This window comes from Chiloscyllium plagiosum, unplaced genomic scaffold, assembly GCF_037043375.1.
Source record: "Chiloscyllium plagiosum isolate Xiang-an unplaced genomic scaffold, Cpla_swu_hap1 HiC_scaffold_30, whole genome shotgun sequence".
NCBI lineage: Eukaryota > Metazoa > Chordata > Chondrichthyes > Orectolobiformes > Hemiscylliidae > Chiloscyllium > Chiloscyllium plagiosum.
Genome location: NW_028270168.1, coordinates 16,758,000 through 16,780,857, shown reverse-complemented (window position 1 = coordinate 16,780,857; position 22,858 = coordinate 16,758,000). Strand labels below are relative to the sequence as shown.

The window sequence follows — 22,858 nt, the reverse complement described above, 5'->3', positions numbered from 1 at the left end:
GAGCCTAGTAGGACAGCAAAAGGTGCCTGCTTAGACCATCTGCAGCTTGTAAATCAGAAGAGATTGTAGGATCAGTGGAAAGTGGGTTATGAATGTACCATTATCCTTTGTACATTCAACCTTGTTAATGGTCACGGCTGCTGCAATAATGCTGAATATCACCTCGTCCAACAGGGTGAAGACATGATGCCATGCTTGGTCCTGCTTGTCACTGGCCTGTAGTTGTGTGCTCCCACTTCCTGCAGGGGGAAAAGTGCAACAGAGTGTAGTGCAGTGTGTGTGCGCATGATAATTCTATCCTGGCTGGCTAATTAGACAGTGTCTGAGAGTTGTGTGATTTGGGTGCAAGGTTGTAGCAATTCTGATTGTGATTGAGATTTGAACCTTGGTAGGCATTATTGATGAATGAAGGGGAGATTGTGAATTGAGCAATGAGTGAAACCAGTGAAAAAAGTTTGAAAACTTTTTTTTAAAGTCAACCTGTTTAGACATGCTATGACACATCTGCACGCAGGTAGGACTTGAACCCAGATGTTTTGGCCCTGTGTTGGGGACACTATTACTGTGCCAGAAGAGTACCTTAGTGCTTCATTGTTAGCAGATTGCATCTGAAGATCCGTTCATCAATTTCCAATGAATCACTGAGCTTCTTAGGTCACTACATGGAGGATTACACTGCTAACATGCTCCCATTGCCTTTGCTGTCAGGAGGACTGTGAGGTAAGCTGAAGATATGCTACGTTCTGCTACTGTTCATCTTCTACCCCAAAGCCTCCAGTGCTGCTTCGGTGAACCTTAGAGCACACTCTCTGCCCCACAATGCCATTTCTCAAAGTTCTTGCTGCTTGGATATTCTTCCTCAGGCACTTGCAGCATCTCTTTGTAATTTGTTCTGACAAGCTTCAACTTGCATCCACTGCTCAGGAATGGAATACTATGCAGCAGAGTGAACACTTGTTTGCATTGAAAGTAATGGATTCAGCTTATTCACTCATTGTGATCTGCATGCCTGTTTTTGGACCATACCAACTTTTGCAGCAACAGTATTATGGTGTCTGCTGAATTATGTCAAACATTGTGCAATCAGAGCAAAAATGCAGCCAAAAAAAGCAATTTTAAATACAGTGGAGAGAATTGCTGAGAAGGCGTGAATTGGATGCAATTTGCAGCCTATTGTTAATCAACAGATCTGTGGACATATTAACCAGCAGCTAGTGGGTTCAAACATAGGTCCTAAATATTTCAATTAGAAATCTGTTGTTTCATGAAACAATGGCTGGTAACTGAAAACTAACCAGGTTGGGGTTTAATGTAGTTTTTATAGGCTAGTGAATTTCAAGAATGTATCGTCTCAGGCAAAACCTAGGCAAAACATCAAAGCTCATTCTGCTTTGGGAAAATGACAACATTGAACAAAAAAAATGGCATTTTCAAATTAAATCAATATGAAGTCACTAAAGTACTAATTCGGCTAGTCTTTTCTCCTGTTTCGTGCATCCAAGGGTCATGAAATTGTATTGGGTTGGTCCAAGTCAATATGTGAGGTATGCAATGGTTTGCCATTGCCTTCTGCAGGATGTCTGACTACAAACCTCTCTCACCCTTACTGTCCTCCACCAGGGGCACTGGAAAGATTTTTAGATTAGATTAGATTCCCTACAGTATGGAAACAGGCCCTTCGGCCTAACAAGTCCCCACTGACCCTCCGAAGAGTAACCCACCCAGACCCATTCTCCTATTCTATATTTACCCCTGCGCCTAACACTATGGGCAATTTAGCATGGCCAATTCACCTAACCTGCACATCTTTGGATTGTGGGAGGAAACCGGAGCTCCCGGAGGAAACCCACGCAGGCATCAGGAAAATGTGCAAACTCCACACAGACAGTCACCCGAGGCGGGAATTATTTACAGGCCAATAATCTGTTTGACCATATTATGAATGTCATTTCCATGGCCAACAAGTTCTGATGTGGGACTTGAACCCAGAACTTTTGGCCTAGAGATATGGACAGGACCAACATTCCCTCCTGGCTACTCAGAGGATCCATGCCGTTCCCAACACTGATGCAGCACTGGTCACACGACAATTGGTAAATCTAAATAGTTAGACCCATGTGCCATCTAATTAGTGAAGATTTCAAGAATGCAAGAACTAATGTTTCTCACATTCTTCTTCTTTCCAAAAGGTTCATCAAAGTCAGTGTTATTCACAACTTGAAAAGTTCTTAAAGTGCTTTTAAAAAAATAAGTTGTTTCACAAAACTCATTTATTATTCAAATGCTGCTTTAATTAACCCTCAAGAACACGTATCTGCAGAACACACACACCCACCAACAAATGAATGATTTATAATTCACTTTAAATGATCTTGAGACCTTTAGTCTGTCATCCAGCAAATAGTTTTTAGATGACATTGAATTTATGGCCAACTCCTAGTGTGGGTTCAGACATTTTGTGATCAGCCTGTTTAGAGATGTTATTACACACCTCTGGAGCAGGTGGGACTTGAACCTGGGCCTCACAGCTCAGAGCTAAGGACATTACTACTGCACCATAAGAGCCCACTTAAATTCTGAGTCCAGTTATTTTTAATCAACCTGCTCAGACATGTTATGACACAGCTAGAGCTGGTAAGACCTGAAGTTGACCCCCTGATCCACACACAGTGACACGACAACAGCCCAATTAAATTCTGAGATCATAACATATACATTTATTCAATACACCTGATACAGAAAAGAGATTCAAAGAAGGAACTTTTGTAGTTCTAACCTCTAATAGTCGTGACTCACTTGCTCACAGTAGTCGTTGCCCTCAATGTCATCACTATTGGAATGTCCACCAGGACTCTGAACATCAATCCCATGACTCTCCAGGATTGCTGCTTCTTTGAAAAGAAGATTAATCAGAAACTAACTAACCTTAAAAAAAAACACATGATGTAAATTTTAAAAGCAAGACCAAATCTGTACTCTCAAGTCTGATTTCCAGCATAGGTCAATCATGAGTAAAATGTCTGGATCGTATTCTCTTCTACAGTCCAAGGTCATCATTACCAATCATTGTACTTTACCTCACCTTAAATGAAAACATGTAAGTCAGGGCAGACCGAAGATGGAACTTAGAGCATTCCAATCAGTATGACCATACCAATTTTGCATTGGGGACCTCAGTTCTATTTGCAATATTCCACTTAACCTAAGTACTTCATTAATTATTTACTTGTTTAAAATGTTTGCAAAATTTAAGAGAATCACCAAGCACAAATACGTTTTGCCATGTGGTCACTTTTAGAATGGACAGAACAACATCCAACCTAATCCACATTTGGTTCATGCAGCTGCGGTACAAACTGAGAGAGCTGAACCTCTTGCTTTGCTACAGTGTGGGGTTTCACTTAGCATTTGCAGGAGAGCTGCTTGAAAAGACTGAATAGAAAACCTCTTTATTTTGAAGAATGAGAGGTGATCTCGTTGAAAGCTACAAAACACTTACAGGGATCGACAGGGTTGATGCAGGTGCAAGATATTTCCCTGGTTGGAGAGATTAAATTCAGGAGACACTGTTTTAAAACAAGGGAAAGCTACTTCGAATCAAGATGAGGAGAACTTTATTTTACTCAGGGAGGAGATATTGTTAGGTTAAATAAATAGGCAAAAAGTTGGCAAATGGAGTATAGTGTGGGATGAACTGTTGTTCATTTTGGAAGGAGGAACAAAGGACAGAGAATTAGGTAAACTGGAAAAACAAAAAGGCAGAAACCTGCAATGCAAAGGGACTTGAGCATACTTGTGCACAAAACACAGAAAGCTAGTACAAAGGTTCAGCAGATAATCAGGAAGACTAACGGAATGTTGGTTCTTATCTCAAGAGGATTGGAGTATAAGAATAGGAAAGTCTTACTTCATCCGTACAAAGTGCTGGTGAGACCGCATCTGGAGTATTGTGAGCAGTTTTAATCTCATTATTTAAGGGAAGATACCATTTCATTGGAGGCAGTTCAGAGAAAGTTCACTAGAATGATCATGATATGGGAGGGGGGACTGTCTTATTAGCAAAGACTAAACATGTTGAGACTCCACTCACCAGAGATTAGAAGAGAAGTGATCCCAATGAATCATATAGGATTCTGAAGGGGTTGACAAGGTAAATGTTGAGAGGATGGTTCCCCTCATGGAAGAGTTTTGGACCAGAGGTCTTAGTCTCAGCTCAAAGGGGCATCAATTTAGGATTGAGGTGAAGAGGAATTTCTTCTCTCAGAGGGCTGTGAATGTTTGGAACTCCTTGCCCCAGGGAGCTGTGGAGGGACAGTGTCCGTGTGTATTTTTAAGGTTGACATAGACAGATTCTTCATCAGTCAGGGAATACACGGTTATAAGGAAAGGACAAGAATGTGGACATGAGAAATATTGGATCAGCCATGATCTTATTGAATGCTGAAGCAGTCTTGAGGGGCTGAATGTCTACTGCTGCTCCTATTTCTTAAGTTTTAAGGTTGTAAATCTTTGGAATTGTCCACTACAGAGGACATTTGACAGATTTCTAATTACCAACGACTTAAAAGGATATGGTGACAATGTGACATTGAAGTGAATGATTAATCACGATTACACTGAATAGAGGAGCAAGCTTGAATGGTCTAGTCCTGCTCCTTTGTTCACAACATTCTAATTATGAAACAAGGATTCTATCAGCTGTAAGTAAACATAAAGCATTTCCTGCAATAGCCTTACCTATATTTGCTCTTCTCTTCATCTCCTTCCGACGATTGGCAAACCAGTTATACACTTTCAGAGGGGTAACTCGTTCAAACTCTGATAACTTTTTACCTGTATGAGTGAACAATATGCAGGCAAACCTATTACATTAAAGGTACTTCATCACACACATAGGAAATTGTAATATGATTATCTGGTATCACCATTTTCAGTATTTACAAAACTTTCCAGTTAATAATGACTTCTCTCTTAACATATCACTGAGCTAAAAGGTTCTCAAATATTTGAGCTGAATGAGAATTCAGGCAGAGCATTAGTTCTTTAAAAAAGGTAGAGTAAAGATTGATCAATTTGAGAGACTAACCTGTAATGTATTCTATTGGGAATAGAGAATAAACCAACTTGATTGACCATTTTTGATAAGATTAGATTAGATTACTTAGATTAGATTACTTACAGTGTGGAAACAGGCCCTTCGGCCCAACAAATCCACACCGACCCTTCGAAGAGCAACTCACCCAGACCCATTCCCCTACATTTACCGCTTCATCTAACACTACGGGCAATTTAGCATGGCCAATTCACCTAACCTGCACATCTTTGGACTGTGGGAGGAAACCGGAGCACCCGGAGGAAACCCACGCAGACACGGGGAGAATGTGCAAATTCCAGACAGACAGTTGTCTGAGGCGGGAATTGAACCCGGATCTCTGGTGCTGTGAGGCAGCAGTTGCTAACCACTGTGCCACCGTGCCGCCACATTAAGTTTTCCTTCTGTTCTGTTAGCAGCCACTTAAAATCTATTGTATTCGGGAATTGAAGGTGGCAGCTTGATTCAAAGTGTTGTCCAGGCCTTCCCTATTCTTAATTCCCAAATAAGTAGATTTTAAAAGACTGATCACTTTTAATTTCCATAATCATTGCGCTCATGTATTCTTGAGAGTGTGCTTATTTTGGGAGCAAGATAATTTTTATAAAATTTCAAAAGGATACTTAGTTGCAGCTTTTCTGTTGGGAGTTCATTGCTGTTTATGTCAAGGTTTCTTAATTTAAAATTCTGACCACTTAGGAATTATGTAGCTCTAACAATATTTTCCCCAATGTATTAATTTCATATGTCTTCCAACAAGCACTTTGCTTACTTCCATTTTAAAATATGCAGACTTTCTAACTTAAGTACAGTAACTGCTTGCTTAAAGTTATAGTTGCATTCCTGGAATTTGTGACATTAAGTGAAACAACTTTAAGTGAATCATTGATTCCCGCTGGAACCTATCCTAAAGTTAAGTTCCTTTGGACATTTCTTGCCCAATCGAAAAAAAATCCAGTTTGAAATACTGTACTATACATGTGCAACACAATACATTCTTAGCTAAATTACTTGCAAAATAAACACAGCGAATATAAAAGGGATGCATATACAAGAAACATATACTCAATATACAGTACTGTATATTTAGATTGATGGGCTCCCACCTAGCGGCAGATGTTGGTCATTGCACGTACCAGATGAAATCCCATACTCTAAACATTGAACAGATTCTGTCACTAGATGGAGTCACAACATCACTGAGAGCTCAGAAGTGGAGCCAGCAGCAGAGCTGGGGGTGAACCAAGCAGTCAGGGAAGAGTCTTAGGTAAGAATTGCCTCAGGTAAGAACGTGGGGTGGCACAGTGGCTCGCACTGCTGCCTCACAGCACCAGAGACCCAGGTTCAATTCCAGCCTTGGGCTACTGTCTGTGTGGTGTTTGCACGTTCTCTCCATGTCTGCATGGGTTTTCTCTGGGCGCTCCGGTTTCCTCCCACAGTCCAAAGATGTGCAGGTTATGCAGAGGCATATTCAATTGCCCATAGTGTTCAGGGATGTGCAGGTTCGGTGCATTAGTCAGTGGCAAATGTCGAGGGTTACTTTTCAGAGGGTCGGTGTGGACTTGTTGGGCCAAATGGCCTGTTCCCACACTGTAGGGATTCTATGAAATTGGCAGAGATTGGGAGGCAATGCTAAGGGGCAAAGCCCAGGGGAGAGCTCAGGCTTGGACAAAGGTAAGGCTGGAGTGAAGCATCAGGAATCAGGCCATTTGTAGCAAATGTTTATAAACTAGTGATAAAAAAAGTGTTGAGTATGACAACTTTCAGTAAAGACTTAGTGTGCTCTACAAGAAACTTGCAAAGTCTTCAGTACAAGTGATGCTACATACACATAATTTTCACAAATAGCAAACACTATTCTGTATTTTGACAGTGTTTCAAACATATAGTGCCAGAAACCAGGTACTTTGACGTTTTGTGATTGATTTCTTCTGTTTGCATTATTTTACACCGATCCAAACCTGAATCCAGGCACTGCTCACCTGGTTTCTGTATGACTGTGTTGCAGGCATTTGCAATTTCCTCTCGCTTTGCCTCATCTGGATATTGATTTTCACCGAAATAGCTGTCAGGCAGTGAAATCAAACAAAAGACAATTATGAGCTTATTTAAGTTGTTATGTACTGTCGTTAGTATTGAAACATTGCAATAAGCAGATTAATGTAGAAATGTTTTAATTCATTCTTATGTAACATAGGGTTTCCCTTTAAAGGTTAATGATGATTTGGGTGTGAGGTTATGGGTTAAGCCTCAACCTATACCCAGTACTGTCACCAACAGAGAAGTAAACTGACCTCACACCTGGCAAATAAAAATTCTGAGGTACAAATAATGTAGAATAGACAATTACTGTGCATTTCTGAACAGCATTTATCTTTCAGTCTTCAGAGAAAGAAATAGATTGGTAATTCATAGAAATGCTTTGATTATTTATTAAAATGTGATAGAATCTCATTAAAATTATCATTTTTTGACAAGCCAAAAAGGACTGCTACTATCAAACAGTCATGAAAACAAGGATGTCAGAAAGACTATGGTGCATTATCATTTTCAGATTAAATATACTAGTCAGTTCTAGTAGCTTACAACCTTCCCTCTTAGCTCTCCTTTCTTGGTGATAAGTAACACACATTGTTGCATGATTCCATGGGTAGTTGCAGCCCTTAAAGACCTTATTCTATTGTATTCTCAAAAGGGAGAAAGTGAGTTCTGCAGATGCTGGAGATAAGAGTTGCGAATGTGGTGCTCGAAAAGCACAGCAGGTCAGGCAGCATCCGAGGAGCAGGTGAATCTGCATTTCGGGCATAAGCCCTTCATCAGGAATGAGGCTTGTGAGCCAGGGGGCTGAGAGATAAATGGGAGGGGGGGGGGGGTAAAGTATGTGAGAGGACAATAGATAGATGAAGGTGGGGAGAAGGTGATAGGTCAAAGAGGAGGGTGGAGTGAATAGGTGGGAAAGATGATGACAGGTCAAGAGGGCAGGGGCGAGTTAGAGGCTTGGGACTGGGATCCAGTGTGGTTGCAGGGTCCCAAGGTGGATGATGAGGTGTTCTTCCTCCTGACGTTGGGTGGTAAGGGTCTGGCGATGGAGGAGGCCCAGCACCTGCACGTCCTTGGTGGAGTGAGACGGGGAGTTGAAGTGTTCAGCCATGGGGCGGTGGGATTGGCTGGTGCGGGTATCCCAGAGATGTTCTCTGAAATGACCTGCAGGTTGGCGTCCTGTCTCCTTGATGTAGAGGAAACCACATAGGGTGCCATGGTTGCAGTAAATGACATTGTGGAGGTACAAATAAATTTCTGTCGGATGTGGAAGAATCCTTTGGGGACTTGGATGGAGGTGAAGGGGGGAGGTTTTGCACTTCTTGCGGTGGCAAGGGAAGGTGCTGGGAATGGGGTGAGGACTGGTGGGGGGGGGCGTGGATCTGACGAGGGAGTCACAGAGGGAATGGTCTCACCGAAACTCTGATACGGGGTAGGGAGGGAAATATACCCCTAATGATAGGGTCTGTCTGTAGGTGGCATGTGGCAGAGGATGAAGCGATGTATGTGGAGATTGTTGGAGTGGAAGGTGAGGACCGGGGGACACGGGGTTCTCTCCTTGTTGAGGTGGGAGGAGTGGGGTTCAAGGGCCGAGGTTCAGGAAGTGGAGGAGATGCGCTGGAGGGCATCGTTGACCACGTGGGAGGGGAAATTGAGGTCTTTGTAGAAGGAGGACATCTGGGATTTTCTAAAGTGGAATTGGTCATCTTGGGAACAGATGCAGCAGAGGTGAAGGAATAGGGAATAAGGGATGGCATTTTTACCAGAGGCAGGGTGGGAGGAGGTGTAGTCCAGGTAGCTGTGGGAGTTGGTGGGTTTGTAGTAGATATTCGTGGTTAGTCAGTTGCTGGAGTTGGAGAGGTCCAGGAAGGGGAGAGAGGTGTCTGAGTTGGTCCAGGTGAGTTTGAGGTCAGGATGAAAAGGAGTTAGTGAAGTTGATAAAACTGTTAACCTCCTCGTGGGAGCATGAGGTAGTGCCGATACAGTCATTGATGTAATGGAGGAACAGGTGGGGGTGGTGCGGGTGTAGCTGCGGAAGATGGACTGTTCCACATACCCGACAAACAGGAAGACATAGCTGGGTCCCATCTGGGTGCCCATGGCTATCCCTTTGGCTTGGAGGAAGTGGGAGGATTGGAAGGAGAAATTGTTGAGGGCAAGGACCAGTTCAGCCACGTGGATGAGGGTGTCAGTGGAAGGATACTGTTTGGGACGGCGTGAGAGGAAAAAACAGAGGGCTTGGAGGCCTTCAACACAGCGGATAGATATGTACAGGGGCTGGATGTCCATGGTGAAGATAAGACGCAGGGGCCGGGGAAATGAAAGTCGGAGGAGGTGAAGGGCGTGGGTGGTGTCCTGAACGTAGGTGGAGAGTTCCTGCACTAAGGGGGACAGGATGGTGTCGAGGAATGCAGAGATGAGTTCAATGGGACAGGAGCAAGCTGAGACTATGGGTCAACCAGGGAAGGCAGGTGTGTGAATCTTTGGTAGGAGGTTGAATCGGGCTTCCCAGACAATGAGGTTGGAGGCTGTAGATGGGACAGCCCCAGAGGTGATGAGGTTGTGGATGGTCTGGGAGATGATGGTTTGGTGATGGGAGGTGAGGTCATGGTTGAGGGGCAGTAGGAGGAGGTATCCGCGGGTTGACGCCTGGCTTCAGCGGTGTAGAGTTCAGTGCGCCAAACTACAACTGTGTAACAGAAGAATGATGGATAATAGACATTTTTCTAGCAGCAATACAAAAGAATTTCAGATGGAAAAAGAGTCCGATTATACTGCATTAAGGAGCCTGATGGCTGGAGGAAGAAATTGTTACACAGTCTGGCCAGGAGAGACTGTGTGCTCTGGTATCTTCTGCCAGATGATAGGAGGGAGAAGAGTTCAAGTGAGAGTTGTGTGAGATCTTCCACAATGCTCTTAGCCTTTCAGATGCAGCGTGTGAAGTAAATGTCTGTAATGGAGGGAAGAGAGGACCTGATGATCTTCTCAGCTGTCCTCATTATCCGTTGTAGGGTCGTATGATCCAAGATGGTGCAATTCCCGAACCAGGCAGCGATGCGGCAGCTCAGGATATTCACAATGAACCCTCTGTAGAATGTGGTGAGGATGGTGGGGGTGGGAAGTAGTCTTTCCTCAGCCTGCGCAAAAAGCAGAGACACTGCTGGGCTTTCTTGGCTGATGGAGTTGGTGTTGAGGGACTGGGTGAGATTCTCCAGCAGGCGTATGCCAAGAAATTTGGTCATCTTCATGATCTCCACGGGGGAGCCGATGTCTAGTGGAGAGTGGTCACTTCGTGCCCTCCTGAAGTCATCAACCATCTCTTTCATCTTGTCAGAAACAGGTTGTTGGTTCTGCACTAGTCCGTTAGCCGCTGCACCTCCTCTCTGTATGCTGACTTGTCGTTCCTGCTGATGAGATCCATTGATGATGTGATTCGAGCTGTGTATTGCTGCACAGTCGTGTGTCAGCAGGGTGAACAGCAGTGGACTGAGCACACAGCCCTGTGGGGGCCCCCATGCTCAGTGTGATGGTGTTGGAGACGCTATTCCCAATCTGGACTAACTGAGGTCTCCCAGTTAGGAAGTCCAGTTACAGAGGAAGGTATTCAGGCCCAGCAGACTCAGCTTTCCAATCAGGTGCTGAGGAATGATAGTGTAAATGCAGAAGTGAAGTCTATGAACGTCTGACCATAGGTGTCCTTCTCCAGGTGGGTGAGGGCCAGATGGAGGGTGGTGGAAATCTGTTGAGCAGTTGATACATGAACTGCAGGGTGTCCAGTGAGGGGGCCAGCAGGGTCTTCATATGCCTCATCATGAACCTTTCAAAACACTTCATGATGATGCATGTAAGCCCCATAGGGTGGTAGTTGTTGAGACAGGACGCTGAATACTTCTTTGGCACGGGGACAATGGTAGCGGCCTTGAAGCACGTTGGAACTATGGCACAGCTCAGGGAGATGTTGAAGATGTCCGTGAGAACATCGCCAGTATGTCAGAGCATCCTCTGACCATTCTGCCAGAGGTGTTGTCTGGTCCAGAGCCTTATGTGGGTTGACTCTGCATAGGGTTTTCCTCATGTTGGCCATGGTAAGACACAGCACCTGGGGAACTTCCTCGCTGCCAAGTCCTTTCGTAACTCGAACCCGTGCATAAATGTTGATCAACTCATCCGGGAGGTTGGCATCACCAGCACAAGCAGGCGATGCTGTTCTGTGGATGGTGATGGCCTGAATACCCTTCCACATGCTCTGCGTATTGCCACTGTCCTGAAAGTGGCTGTGTATTCTCTGCGCGTGTGCACACTTTGCCTCTTTGATGGCCCAGGTTGTTGTTAGGTCTGCCTTGTCATCTACTCTGAAGGCAGAATCACGGATCCTCAGCAGCGCACACACCTTTGCGGTCATCCAGGCTTCTGGCTGTGACGAGAAGTGATGGTCTTGGACACAGTGACATCATCAATACACTTGCTAATGCAGCAAATCACTGACGTCGTGTACTCCTCGAAGTTGACGGAATCACCATCGGTTGCCACCTCCCTGAACACAGGCCAGTCAGTGCGCTCGAAACCGTCTTGAAGAGCAAAAATCGGTCCTGCCGGCCAGGTTTTCACCTGCTTCAGAACCTGCTTCTAATCTTCAGTTGAAGATTAGATCACCTAAGAGCACATCTGTTCTTAGCGCATTTGGTGTGGACAGCCAAAGTATCCCTTTGGAGAGGTAGGGTGCCCCTCTGTACGTGGTCCTACAACACATGGGGGGGTAGGGGTTATGTATCCTGTAGAGATTCAGTTTCAAGTGTACCTGGAGGGCAAAAGTCAGGAACCCTTTGATGGGGCTGCAGGTACCCTTTGGGATTGTTAACCACTGAGAAGACAGTCCATACTACCTTTGCAGTGACCAAATTTTTAAAAAGACCTATCAAACCCATTGAAACATTGCAAGATCTGATGAGAACTATCAAAGCAGTTAAGACCTTTGCTTAATAGAGTAACATCTACAATATGGAACTTTAAGTTGTGGCTGTACAGGACATTGGTTAGGCCACTGTTGGAATATTGCATGCAATTCTGGTCTCCTTCCTATCAGAAAGATGTTGTGAAACTTGAAAGGGTTCAGAAAAGATTTACAAGGAAGTTGCCAGGGTTGGAGGATTTGAGCTATAGGGAGAGGTTGAATAGACTGGGGCTGTTTTCCCTGGAGCGTCGGAGGCTGAGGGGTGACCTTATAGAGGTTTACAAAATTATGAAGGGTATGGATAGGATAAATATGCAAAGTCTTTTCCCTGGGGTGGGGAGTCCAGATCTAGAGGGCATAGGTTTAGGGTGAGAGGGGAAAGATATAAAAGAGACCTAAGGGGGTGAGACGCAGAGGGTGATACACATATGGAATGAGCTGCCAGAGGAAGTGGTGGAGGCTGGTACAATTGCAACATTTAAGAGGCATCTGGATGGGTATATGAATAGGAAGGGTTTAGAGGGATATGGGCCGGGTGCTGGCAGGTGGGACTAGATTGGGTTGAGATATCTGTTGGCATGGACGGATTGAACTGAAGGGTCTGTTTCTGTGCTGTACTACTCTATGACTCTATAAGTAAAACCACTGTATCTTTTCTCCTGTATAAATGAATACCATAGATACTAGGTGAGTTAGCAATGGTAGGTTAAGGGTGAACAAGTGAGTGGAAATAGGAACTATCCTTGGTAGCCACACACGCAGACAACAAGCAACATGAATTCGACTGGGACAACACTACTATCATAGGGCAAGCCAGACAGAGAACAGCCAGGGAATTCCTAGAGGCATGGCATTCATCCACAAACTCCATCGACAAACACATCGACCTGGACCCAATATACTAACCACTACAGCGGACAGCTGAAACTGACAACCGGAAGCGGCAGGGACAGACCACTATAAACACTGGAGGAAACATCAAAGAAGCGCTTCGCAGGAGGCTCCCAAGCACTGATGATGTCGACTAGACAGGGGACGAAACGTTTGCAACAGAAACTTCCAGCTCAGCGAACAGAACCACAGCAACGAGCACCCGAGCTACAAATCTTCGCACAAACTTTGAATAGGAACTAGGTTTGTGTAGATGTAATGGGGTATTTGAGGGGTAATAGAGTATGGACAGAGGAGCGCAGGTTGGTGTGGATGTGTGGCAGAATGAGAGAGTGAGGGCTGGAGTAAATTTTTATGCTTTATTCTTTTATTTTACCTTTTGGACACAAAGCTGGAGCCCTGAGGTAGGCTATCTGCCCAGCTCAGCTCAGCTGGCCATTCTTAAAATACTTCTGACCTGGGAACAAAGTCACTGGCCTAAGGCAAAGTCTTTACTCACTCTAGTTCTAAATGTGCAACATTTAACCTGGGCTTACTGTTTGAGAGTCAAAAGTTTATTTACCTTCACCTCCAGCTCAGCCTAATTTGAGACCACAAGACTGATGTTTAAAAATGAAGAGTACCCCCCCTTCTACCAACCTTTCCATGACAGAGAGGCATTCTTTTCGCCAGGTAAATCTACTTCCCCTTCTGAGACGGAAGTTTCCTGTCACTGGGCTGACGTTTGACCGCCACTCAGGGTCCTCTGTTGTTGTGGTCGAAACTGGTCTCATACTTAAAGTAGCACCTAAATGGATAAAAACAAAACAGGTATAGATGGAGGATAACGTTCACATTGATTTTATTGAAAAAATATTAATTTTTCATTGAGCTTTGCATTCAACTCAAATTCTTATGCCACATATTATTCCAAATATTGTCCTTATGTTTTATAGAGGATAATTGTAGAGCTGTAGTATGAATGCAAAATATAATGTAAAAACATGTAAACAAAATTATCGATTCAAGTGGAAATCACCTACTTTTGTTTTCTTTTAAATATTAACAATATGCTTATTACACATTCTGAGACAGGATGTTGTCTTATTTACAGAACTGCAGTAATGCAATTGATTTATGTTTTTATATGAAGCGACAGTCTTGATGTGGATATGTCTGTTTTCAGTTTCTCTCCTCTCTCTCCGCTATCTTCAGAATAGTCCAAGATAACATTGGTTGACTAAAGAAGGTCTTTGCAATTTCTGCAGGACATGTAAAGATTAATTCCATACTCCTACTGTCAGGATAGAGAAACTGTGTTTAAAGAAACAAAGGTCATAGATAACCATAATTCTTTAGTCACAGAGAGCATGGATACACAAGTCATAGAACTAATCCTTTAGTACACAACTTACATATATATTTTTATTCTTATAAATTAGAATTACATATCTTGGTGGCAGAATAGGACTCCTGAACTGGACTTCTCTGCTCCATCCATTTCTTTTCTTTTCCAGCTTTTTCCACTTTTCATGTTTCTTCTTCTTTCAGCTTACCTCCCGTCCTCAGGTAGCATTGGCAACGTCCAATATGAAGCCTGGCATGGACCCCCAGCCTCAAGGCAAAGCCCCGGAGCAGAGTGGAGGTGAGGGCCCTGGAGCAGAGTGGAGGTGAGGGCCCGGAGCGGAGTGGAGGTGAGGGCCCGGAGCGGACTGGAGGTGAGGGCCCGGAGCGGACTGGAGGTGAGGGCCCGGAGCGGACTGGAGGTGAGGGCCCGGAGCGGACTGGAGGTGAGGGCCCGGAGCGGACTGGAGGTGAGGGCCTGGAGCGGAGTGGAGGTGAGGGCCCGGAGCGGAGTGGAGGTGAGGGCTGGACCGGAGTGGAGGTGAGGCCCTGGAGCGGAGTGGAGGTGAGCGCCCGGAGCGGAGTGGAGGTGAGGGCCCGGAGCGGAGTGGAGGTGAGGGCCCGGAGCGGAGTGGAGGTGAGGGCCCGGACCGGAGTGGAGATGAGGGCCCGGACCGGAGTGGAGATGAGGGCCCGGACCGGAGTGGAGGTGAGGGGCCGGAGCGGAGTGGAGGTGAGGGGCCGGAGCGGAGTGGAGGTGAGGGCCCTGGAGCGGAGTGGAGGGCCCTGGAGCGGAGTGGAGGTGAGGCCCTGGAGCGGAGTGGAGATGAGGGCCCAGAGCGGAGTGGAGATGAGGGCCCGGAGCGGAGTGGAGATGAGGGCCCGGAGAGTATAGGAGGTGAGGGCCCCGAGCGGAGTGGAGGTGAGGGCCTAGACAGGATTTGTCTGCTCTGTCTTTTCTGCTTGGAAGGACTGTAATTCTGAACTTCTAACATTTTCCTAAGAATCTGTACCCAGTGTACCTTTTGTATCTAAGATGGTGCGAAGGTATGTAATGCTGACTTTTTATTTCTTTATTTTTTAAATTTATTTCTAAGAATCTGTATCTAGGTACCTTTATATCGAAGATGGCATCGTAAGAGGCAACTTTGTAAACTTTTCACTGTATTCATGTGAGTACGCATGACAATAAACCTAAATTAATACAGGTATTTTCCTAATCAATGGTGATACAGAGGAGCAGGATTCAGCTACTAGACTAAGCTTCATCTGTCCTCCTTATGTAACAGGATGAACTCCCCGCATAATATGCATCTACCATTAGGAGTCCAGCAGGGGTTATGTTATACAGTTCTAAGATTTCCTTACTGTAGGTGCTCAGAGAAGGGAAACTGAGAAAACTCAGTAAAATATTGTTTTGTTTCAAATAATATTAATTGGAAGAATTGAAAAGAGAAAGGTAGCACCAGAAAAATGCAACAGGAGCAGGCCATGTCACCTCTCTGTTTGTGCTGTTATTCTGTTGGAGCATCCCTGATATGTGTCACATCTCAATTTCCCCACCTTTGCTCCATATCCTTTAATCAGTCTTGAAAATTTCAAATGACCGAGCATCCTTTTACAGAAACCTTTGTGTGACTCCTAATTTTATTCCTAAATGGTTCAACTCTGAATTTCAGATTCTGGCCTTTGTTCTGAATATCCTTACCAGAAAGATAGAACAGTATATACTGTACCTGTATCTACGCTATGAATTAATCATTTTAAAGATCACAACATTTTAAAGATCACACATCAACTATCCAAACTCTGGCAAGTACAAACCAAGTTTATGAATCCTGTGTTTACAAATGAATCTTTTAAATTTTAGTGTCATTCTGGTGGATCAATGCTGCACTACATCTAAACTAAATAAAGTACTCATAAGGTGTCTAATAAGTTGCTTATTGTACTTGTTTAGTAGCTTTCAGTGATCTATACATAGTCAGTGAAATGTATTTGCTCCTCCTCTCTTGCTCTTAATAAAGTTCTGATGTTGTCTTTCTTGAATCTTAAATGAATGATCTCATTCTAGCTAATAGTGGACTTCCATCTGCCAGAGTTTTGTCCACTCACATAGTGTGCCTTGGTCATTCCATCTGCACACCTTCCTAATGCAATATAATCTGGTGAACTGGATACATAAATCCATTCCCTACTGCATTCTGTTTGATTTTTAAAAATTAATATTTAAATAATAAACATGCACGACATCAGAAATAATTGTGGAGTTACTGAGGAGCCTAGTTGACATATGTTATGTAACAAATCCTGATGAAGGGCTTTTGCCCGAAACGTCGATTTCGAAGCTCCTCGGATGCTGCCTGAACTGCTGTGCTCTTCCAGCTCCACTGATCCAGAATATGTTATGTAACAGCCAGACTGGTTGAAATATTCTGTTTTTAGGACAGTTGAATGTTGGCTTTAAATATATTTTCAAACAATGACAACCACATTTGTTCCTAGAGGCTAAGAATTATTTGCTATGAGTTCATGATTTTTATTGGAAAATCATCAAGAAAAATAGAAAAACCTGAACGTTTTAGTTAGGTTACATTTCTGGCCAATGTCACAGCTGGTGGAGTGCCACATGCACAATATTGGAGTGTTTCACTTAAACTCAGTCCTGGTAAAACATTGCCGATTAACTACCAGGTGAGAGGTCAATGGTCAGGGACCTGCCAGCACATACACACACATTCAATTCAATACTGCAGGGTAGTACAACATAGCCTATACTTTTCCATTTAACCTTTTCAGCTAGATAGGCAACCTTTTGGCTGCTCTTAGCCCAATTGGTTTAGAGATAAAACAATTAGATTTACTGTTCTGTGTTATATGGCACTTGAAGAGGTTTGAGCTGAAAATGTGTTGCTGGAAAAGCGCAGGTCAGGCAGCATCCAAGGAACAGGAGAATCGACGTTTTAGGCATAAGCCCTTCTTCAGGAATGAGGAAAGTGTGTCCAGCAGGCTAAGATAAAAGGTAGGGAGGAGGGACTTGGGGGAGGGGCGTTGGAAATGCGATAGGTGGAAGGAGGTCAAGGTGAGGGTGATAGGCCGGAGTGGGGTGGGGGCGGAAGGTCAGGAAGAAGATTGCAGGTTAGGAAGGCGGTGCTGAGTTCGAGGGATTTGACTGAGACAAGGTGGGGGGGAGGGGAAATGAGGAAACTGGAGAAATCTGAGTTCATCCCTTGTGGTTGGAGGGTTCCTAGGCGGAAGATGAGGCGCTCTTCCTCCAACCATCGTGTTGCTATGGTCTGGCGATGGAGGAGTCCAAGGACCTGCATGTCCTTGATGGAGTGGGAGGGGGAGTTGAAGTGTTGGGCCACGGGGTGGTTGGGTTGGTTGGTCCGGGTGTCCCAGAGGTGTTCTCTGAAACGTAAACTTGAAGAGGTTTCCATAGCCAATGACAGAACAGTGTAGAAGTAAATCAAGACCTGCATTTCACGAATAGGGTGATGTGACAATGGGTGTCATTGCACAGATGCAACTAGATCACAGTGACCACTTTTAGTGACAGCACCCTATCTCCTGCATTGAGAACAAATTCTTCATTTTTTTCTAACATTGTTTTGACTCCTTTTTTAAATGTACAGAAACCAAATCATAATGTTGCTCACCTGGACTATTCTTTTCTAAAAGATACCATCTATAAAATGCCCTCTTCTTAGGTTCACTCATGTCAAGACCCTGCTGCAACAGCCACTGGGATATGTAGCTTTGACTAATACCTGTATTAAATAAAGCACAGAAGTTATTCAAAATTTTATAATAAAGAAATGATGCCATCCAGGTTAATATTTCAATTTCTTTCCCCATAAAACATACATAAAACATTCCTCCAAAGTCCTGAAACCTTTCGCAACTCACATCTTGATACAGCTCCCAAAGCTTAAATCTCAGACTCATAATTTCAGATTTGTTTTTTATTGAATTCAATATTCCACCATCTGATGTGGCAGGAATCGAACCAGGGTTCCCAGAATGTTATCTGAGTTTTTGGATTAACAGTCCAGCGATCATACCACTAGGCCATCGCCACCCGTTGTTGAGGAAATGTAGTTGGCAAGATTCGAACCTGGGCGTGGAAACACTAATGGATTTCTAATCCATTGCCTTAAACACTCGGCCACGACAAGTCTCAACCCATCAACCACTTCATGCAAGAGTTCAATGACAGGCCTCTGTGGTAAAAAAAGACTTCCATCCCATTATCCCTCTCAATTGTTGCAAAACCCATTCATTAAACACAGTGATCATAAAAATATACCAAGAGCACAAGTAAGGGTTAAAAAGCACAGCATTTCAATCGGAATGAATTCAGGTCTGAGTGCAAGGGTAGAACAAGCAATACTGTTTAATGCACAGGGTAATGGAATGAGATGACTGGAGACAAATCAACAGCATAACATGGCTACAGGGAAGAATGATGAAGGGGAGGTGGATTGATAGGAAATGGAGCAAGTTAAAGTTTTAGCTTTTGGAAATTTGAAACATTTTCGGTGTTTGAACCAATCTTATGAATGCAATTAAAGCGTGAAATTATCTCTAATTTCCCTCAATATTATAAACTTACTGCTCAAACCTGTTATACTATTTGCGTTCCTTTTTTCACAGAATATCTTAAATTCCAGAATTCAAGTCACTATCATCTAAAGATACAATCAACTGAGCTGGAAAACTAATAATTTATTTTCTAAACAGCACTATAAATAGATCAGATGACATATGTGTGGAGGTGGTATAAAGGAATGTGGATAATGGGAAAGCAAAAGAAGAAAGGAGGCAATGAGAGTGAAGGAAGGGAACAAAATAGACAGGGTGTGAATGGAAATAGAGCATCAAGGATTGCAGGTTGCATTTTCCTTGCATTCGTCACAGGAAAGAATAATTTGAGATGCTGAGCAGTCCCGTCTCACCATAGCATCATCCACCAGAAAGGAACAAACAAAGAGCCATGAAGACTGCAAGCTCCAGCTTATCAATAACATAAAATGAGATAAATACATCTCCCATCTATTTTATTCCCTAGCAAAACCTCCTCAGCTCTCACTTCTAAATCCTCATTCTTTTTAAAAAATACAAAGGTTTATTTTGTGTTGCTTTCTTCTGACCTGAAGCCAGGAATTTACAAATACCTGTCAAAATACAAACTACAGGAGATCTAATAACAAATAAAACTGTATAAAAGTTCCACTGATAGTATTTGAGCTAAATGTTCTAGTTCCTGGAGGCACCTTACGGATTGCATCAATTGGGAAAAATTAACATAGACAACCTTGCGCAACACCATGTAGACCCTTTCGTTGTTTCAGGACGAATGAGTAGAGTAACTTAAAGCTGTGCTAATGCTGTTGCCCTGTTTAGAAACTTGCTGAAGAACAAGAAAAACCAAAAAAGTCACGTCAAGGTGGTCCTAATAGAAATTAGCAACAGCTTATCTTACATTCAATACAGGCAATTATTTTCTTGTAACTTAGTTTTATGCCCAATTATGGAGAGACTATGAAACACAGATAATACAATATTTCAAAGAAAAACTAACCTCACAAGAAATTTCCACCCTTTATATCTCACCTGTGACTTGTCCCACTACAGCTTGAGAAATCCTCCGATTGGCTAAAAATGCTTTGATTTCCTCTTTTACTGCATTGCTGTCCCTTCTGGAAAAGAAAGAATGTTCTCATCGACTTTTTTTTAGTTTATTTTATTATTTCTTTTCATTCCACGTGCCGCCTCTCCATGTGTTCAGACTGTGCATCCAGAAACTATCCTGGTTTTGTCCATGAATTCCATTTAATATTCAGGCACAATCAATACTACATTGGCTAACAAGAGACGCCATTCGATGTGACTTTATTTCTTTTCTCTCTGTCCCGAAAATAGTATCAACTCAATGAATTGCAGTCCCCCTAAGTATGCTCACCAAACAAAATGACAAAACTCAAGCTGGTTGAATGTAATTTAATCTATGTTATTTAACAGCCAGAAAGAACAAAATCCTGTAACTATCCTGAATACTCATTTAACTACATGGACTTTTCATATTACCTCATGTACTCTTCCACTTTCTCCTCCAAATCTGCATCATCATCTCCTGTGTCAAAACTATATGATCTCTGACTCCCACTGTTCTGGTACCGCGGAGACAGTGTTCCACTGGCAACAAGTCTCTCATTTACAGTGCTTTCTCGCCCTGTGTGGCTTGCATTGTAGGGTGGAGGTGATGTGTCGTAGCTGTTACTAGGTGACGGTGATTGCGCTAGACTTTGAGTCTGTGTAGCAGCAGAAGCTGTGGAAGAGGATGCCGAAACGTTGTTGCCATAGTTACTGGTGTAGTTAGGCCGCCTAACAAACTTTTCATTTTGCTCCTGGTCGAGCCGTTCCATTGTTTCAAGTGCATGAATGATTTCGTGTTTAGTCATTCCCGATCGGCGGAGGCGCTGAAGAAGATCAATTTGTTCAATAGTGTATCGAGGCTCATCGTTATAGTAAGACATGATGTTATCTGCAAAGAATTAGTGCTAAGTTAGAAATGCTGAGCCAGGGGATGACCGACAGTAATATTATTTTCACTCTTCTAAATCAAACATCAATAACTATTTCTGATGAAAGATTACTGAACTGAAATGTTGACTGTTTCTCTCTACGTATAAGCTCAAACCTATTGAGTATTTCTGGCATTTTCTCATTTTATTTCAGGTTTCAGCATCTGCAGCATTTTGCTTTGGTGCTTAAATTATCCAATTTTCTTTCTTTTCCTTCCCTTCTTAAAATTTTGACTCTCGCTTGACTTTATCACCCCAAGGGTCCAGCTACCTCAGCATTGTGAATATTGCCCATATTGGAGTCCAGACAATGAGTGTTGGCAAGCTCTTTGTAAGATATTACAGTCAAACCTGCTCCAATCCTCAGCTGATATGCACAATTTAAGTTTCTAGCATGGGTGAGTTACTGAATATTAATCAGGAGATGTACATCAATTAATTTTCCTTTCCTAACCTTTGAGCACAGAGCTAGTTGTTAGTGACCCAGCTGAAACAGCTAACTCAGCATAAAACAGGGATTAAAGCTGGGACCTTTTAACCTGTATGATTTAGAGCTACATCTGAGAGAGCCTGGTAATGTCAGTGGACTAGTAATCCAGACATGAGCCTCAATCCCACAATGGCATCATCATGAAGGAATTTAAATTCACTAAATTAAATCTGAAATGAAAGATTGGTCTCAGTAATGGTGACCATGGAACTATCAGCAATTGTTGTAAACTCCCATGTGGTTCACTAATGTCCATTCAGTAAAGAAAGCAATGTGAAACTATAGCAATGCGTTTGACATTATTGGATCTTTGAAAAGGCTGAGCAACCACGCAGTTCAAGGGCAATTAGGGATGGGCAACATATGCTGGCCCTGCCAGTAATACCCACCTCTGGTGAAAGACAAAAAAAAACCTTTAGCAAAGCTTTGCCTTTACAAACTGACCTTACACGAAGTTTATAGGATCCCTACAGCACAGATAAAGGCGATTCGGCACATTAAGTCTGCACTGACCATCTGAAGAGCATCCAACCCAGACCCAGATGCCCCCACAATTAACGCTGTGACCCCACATCTACATGGCTAAGCCACTTAGCCTGCACATCTCTACACATTACAGGGTAATCTAGCATGGCCATGCCACCTCACCTGTACACTTTGGACTGTGGGAGGAAACCGGAGTACCTGGTGGAAACCAAGTCAGATATGGGGAGAATGTGCAAACTCCATACAGACAGTCACCCAAGGTTGAAATCGAACACAGATCCATAGAGCTGTGAGGCAGCAGTGCTGTCCATTACATTATACATCAATCTCAAATACAGTCAACTTCGCATCCATGAATGAAGTGCACAATAATGAGTAAAGTTAAACAGATTCCATTCTAGCAAAAGTGCAAGTCAGTGTTCTTTCAAGATACAGTTTCATACTAGCTCAACTGCACAATACTAAAACCTGTGCAAAATCTGAAGCTTTAATTGCGATTTAAATTTTTATATTTTGGTAAAGAGCCATCTGTCCGGTCAGCTCTTCAAGAAGGCTAATGGCTCAATTAAAAATAAATATTTCTAAGGAGATTGGGTGACTAACCTGAAGTGGAGGGGCTCCAGTTACTTCAGCTCTCCACATCTGGGCCTCTTCGGATTATAATCTGCTCCTGTCCTCTGGGCCCTTCTTGTGCAGCACATGGAAATCCACAATGCAGGAAAACAAAATAAATCTTTCTTAAATTTTGAGACCATTACATACAAGAACCATTTGGTTCGAAGCCACAAACCCACTGCATTTTCTCTTTACCAATGGAGATTTCTTACAAACCTGACCAATTTAAATCAGTGGGTGAATATAAACTGTGTCAATTTCATGAGATTTCGCAGCTGGAAATTATTGGAATGTCTCTGTGGGAGAAACTACAATCCAAGGAATAAACATTTGGTAAACATGGTTCGAAATCATTAGTAGTAACATGATGACAGAAAAAAAAC

The 22,858-nt window shown here is 43.2% G+C and overlaps 1 protein-coding gene across 10 annotated transcripts in view; it reads right to left on the bottom strand.

Moving 5' to 3' along the window:
- Positions 1–22,858, bottom strand: part of LOC122563556 (homeobox-containing protein 1-like) — a 62,340-nt gene that overhangs the window by 23,066 nt on the left and 16,416 nt on the right. For 4 of the 10 annotated variants that reach the window (XM_087976769.1, XM_043717430.2, XM_043717433.2 and 1 more), the window contains exons 2-9: positions 22,464–22,544; positions 20,388–20,844; positions 19,914–19,999; positions 17,957–18,067; positions 13,614–13,761; positions 7,075–7,157; positions 4,738–4,833; positions 2,797–2,891 (exon numbers count right to left, since the gene is read on the bottom strand). In XM_087976769.1, coding sequence (XP_087832895.1) covers positions 2,797–2,891; positions 4,738–4,833; positions 7,075–7,157; positions 13,614–13,761; positions 17,957–18,067; positions 19,914–19,999; positions 20,388–20,836 — 1,068 coding nt within the window. In that variant the 5' untranslated portion in view covers positions 20,837–20,844; positions 22,464–22,544. Of the gene's footprint in view, positions 1–2,776; positions 2,892–4,737; positions 4,834–7,074; positions 7,158–13,613; positions 13,762–17,956; positions 18,068–19,913; positions 20,000–20,387; positions 20,845–22,463; positions 22,548–22,858 lie in introns of all 10 variants that reach the window. The other 6 variants (XM_087976772.1, XM_043717432.2, XM_043717436.2 and 3 more) reach the window with 4 other exon arrangements.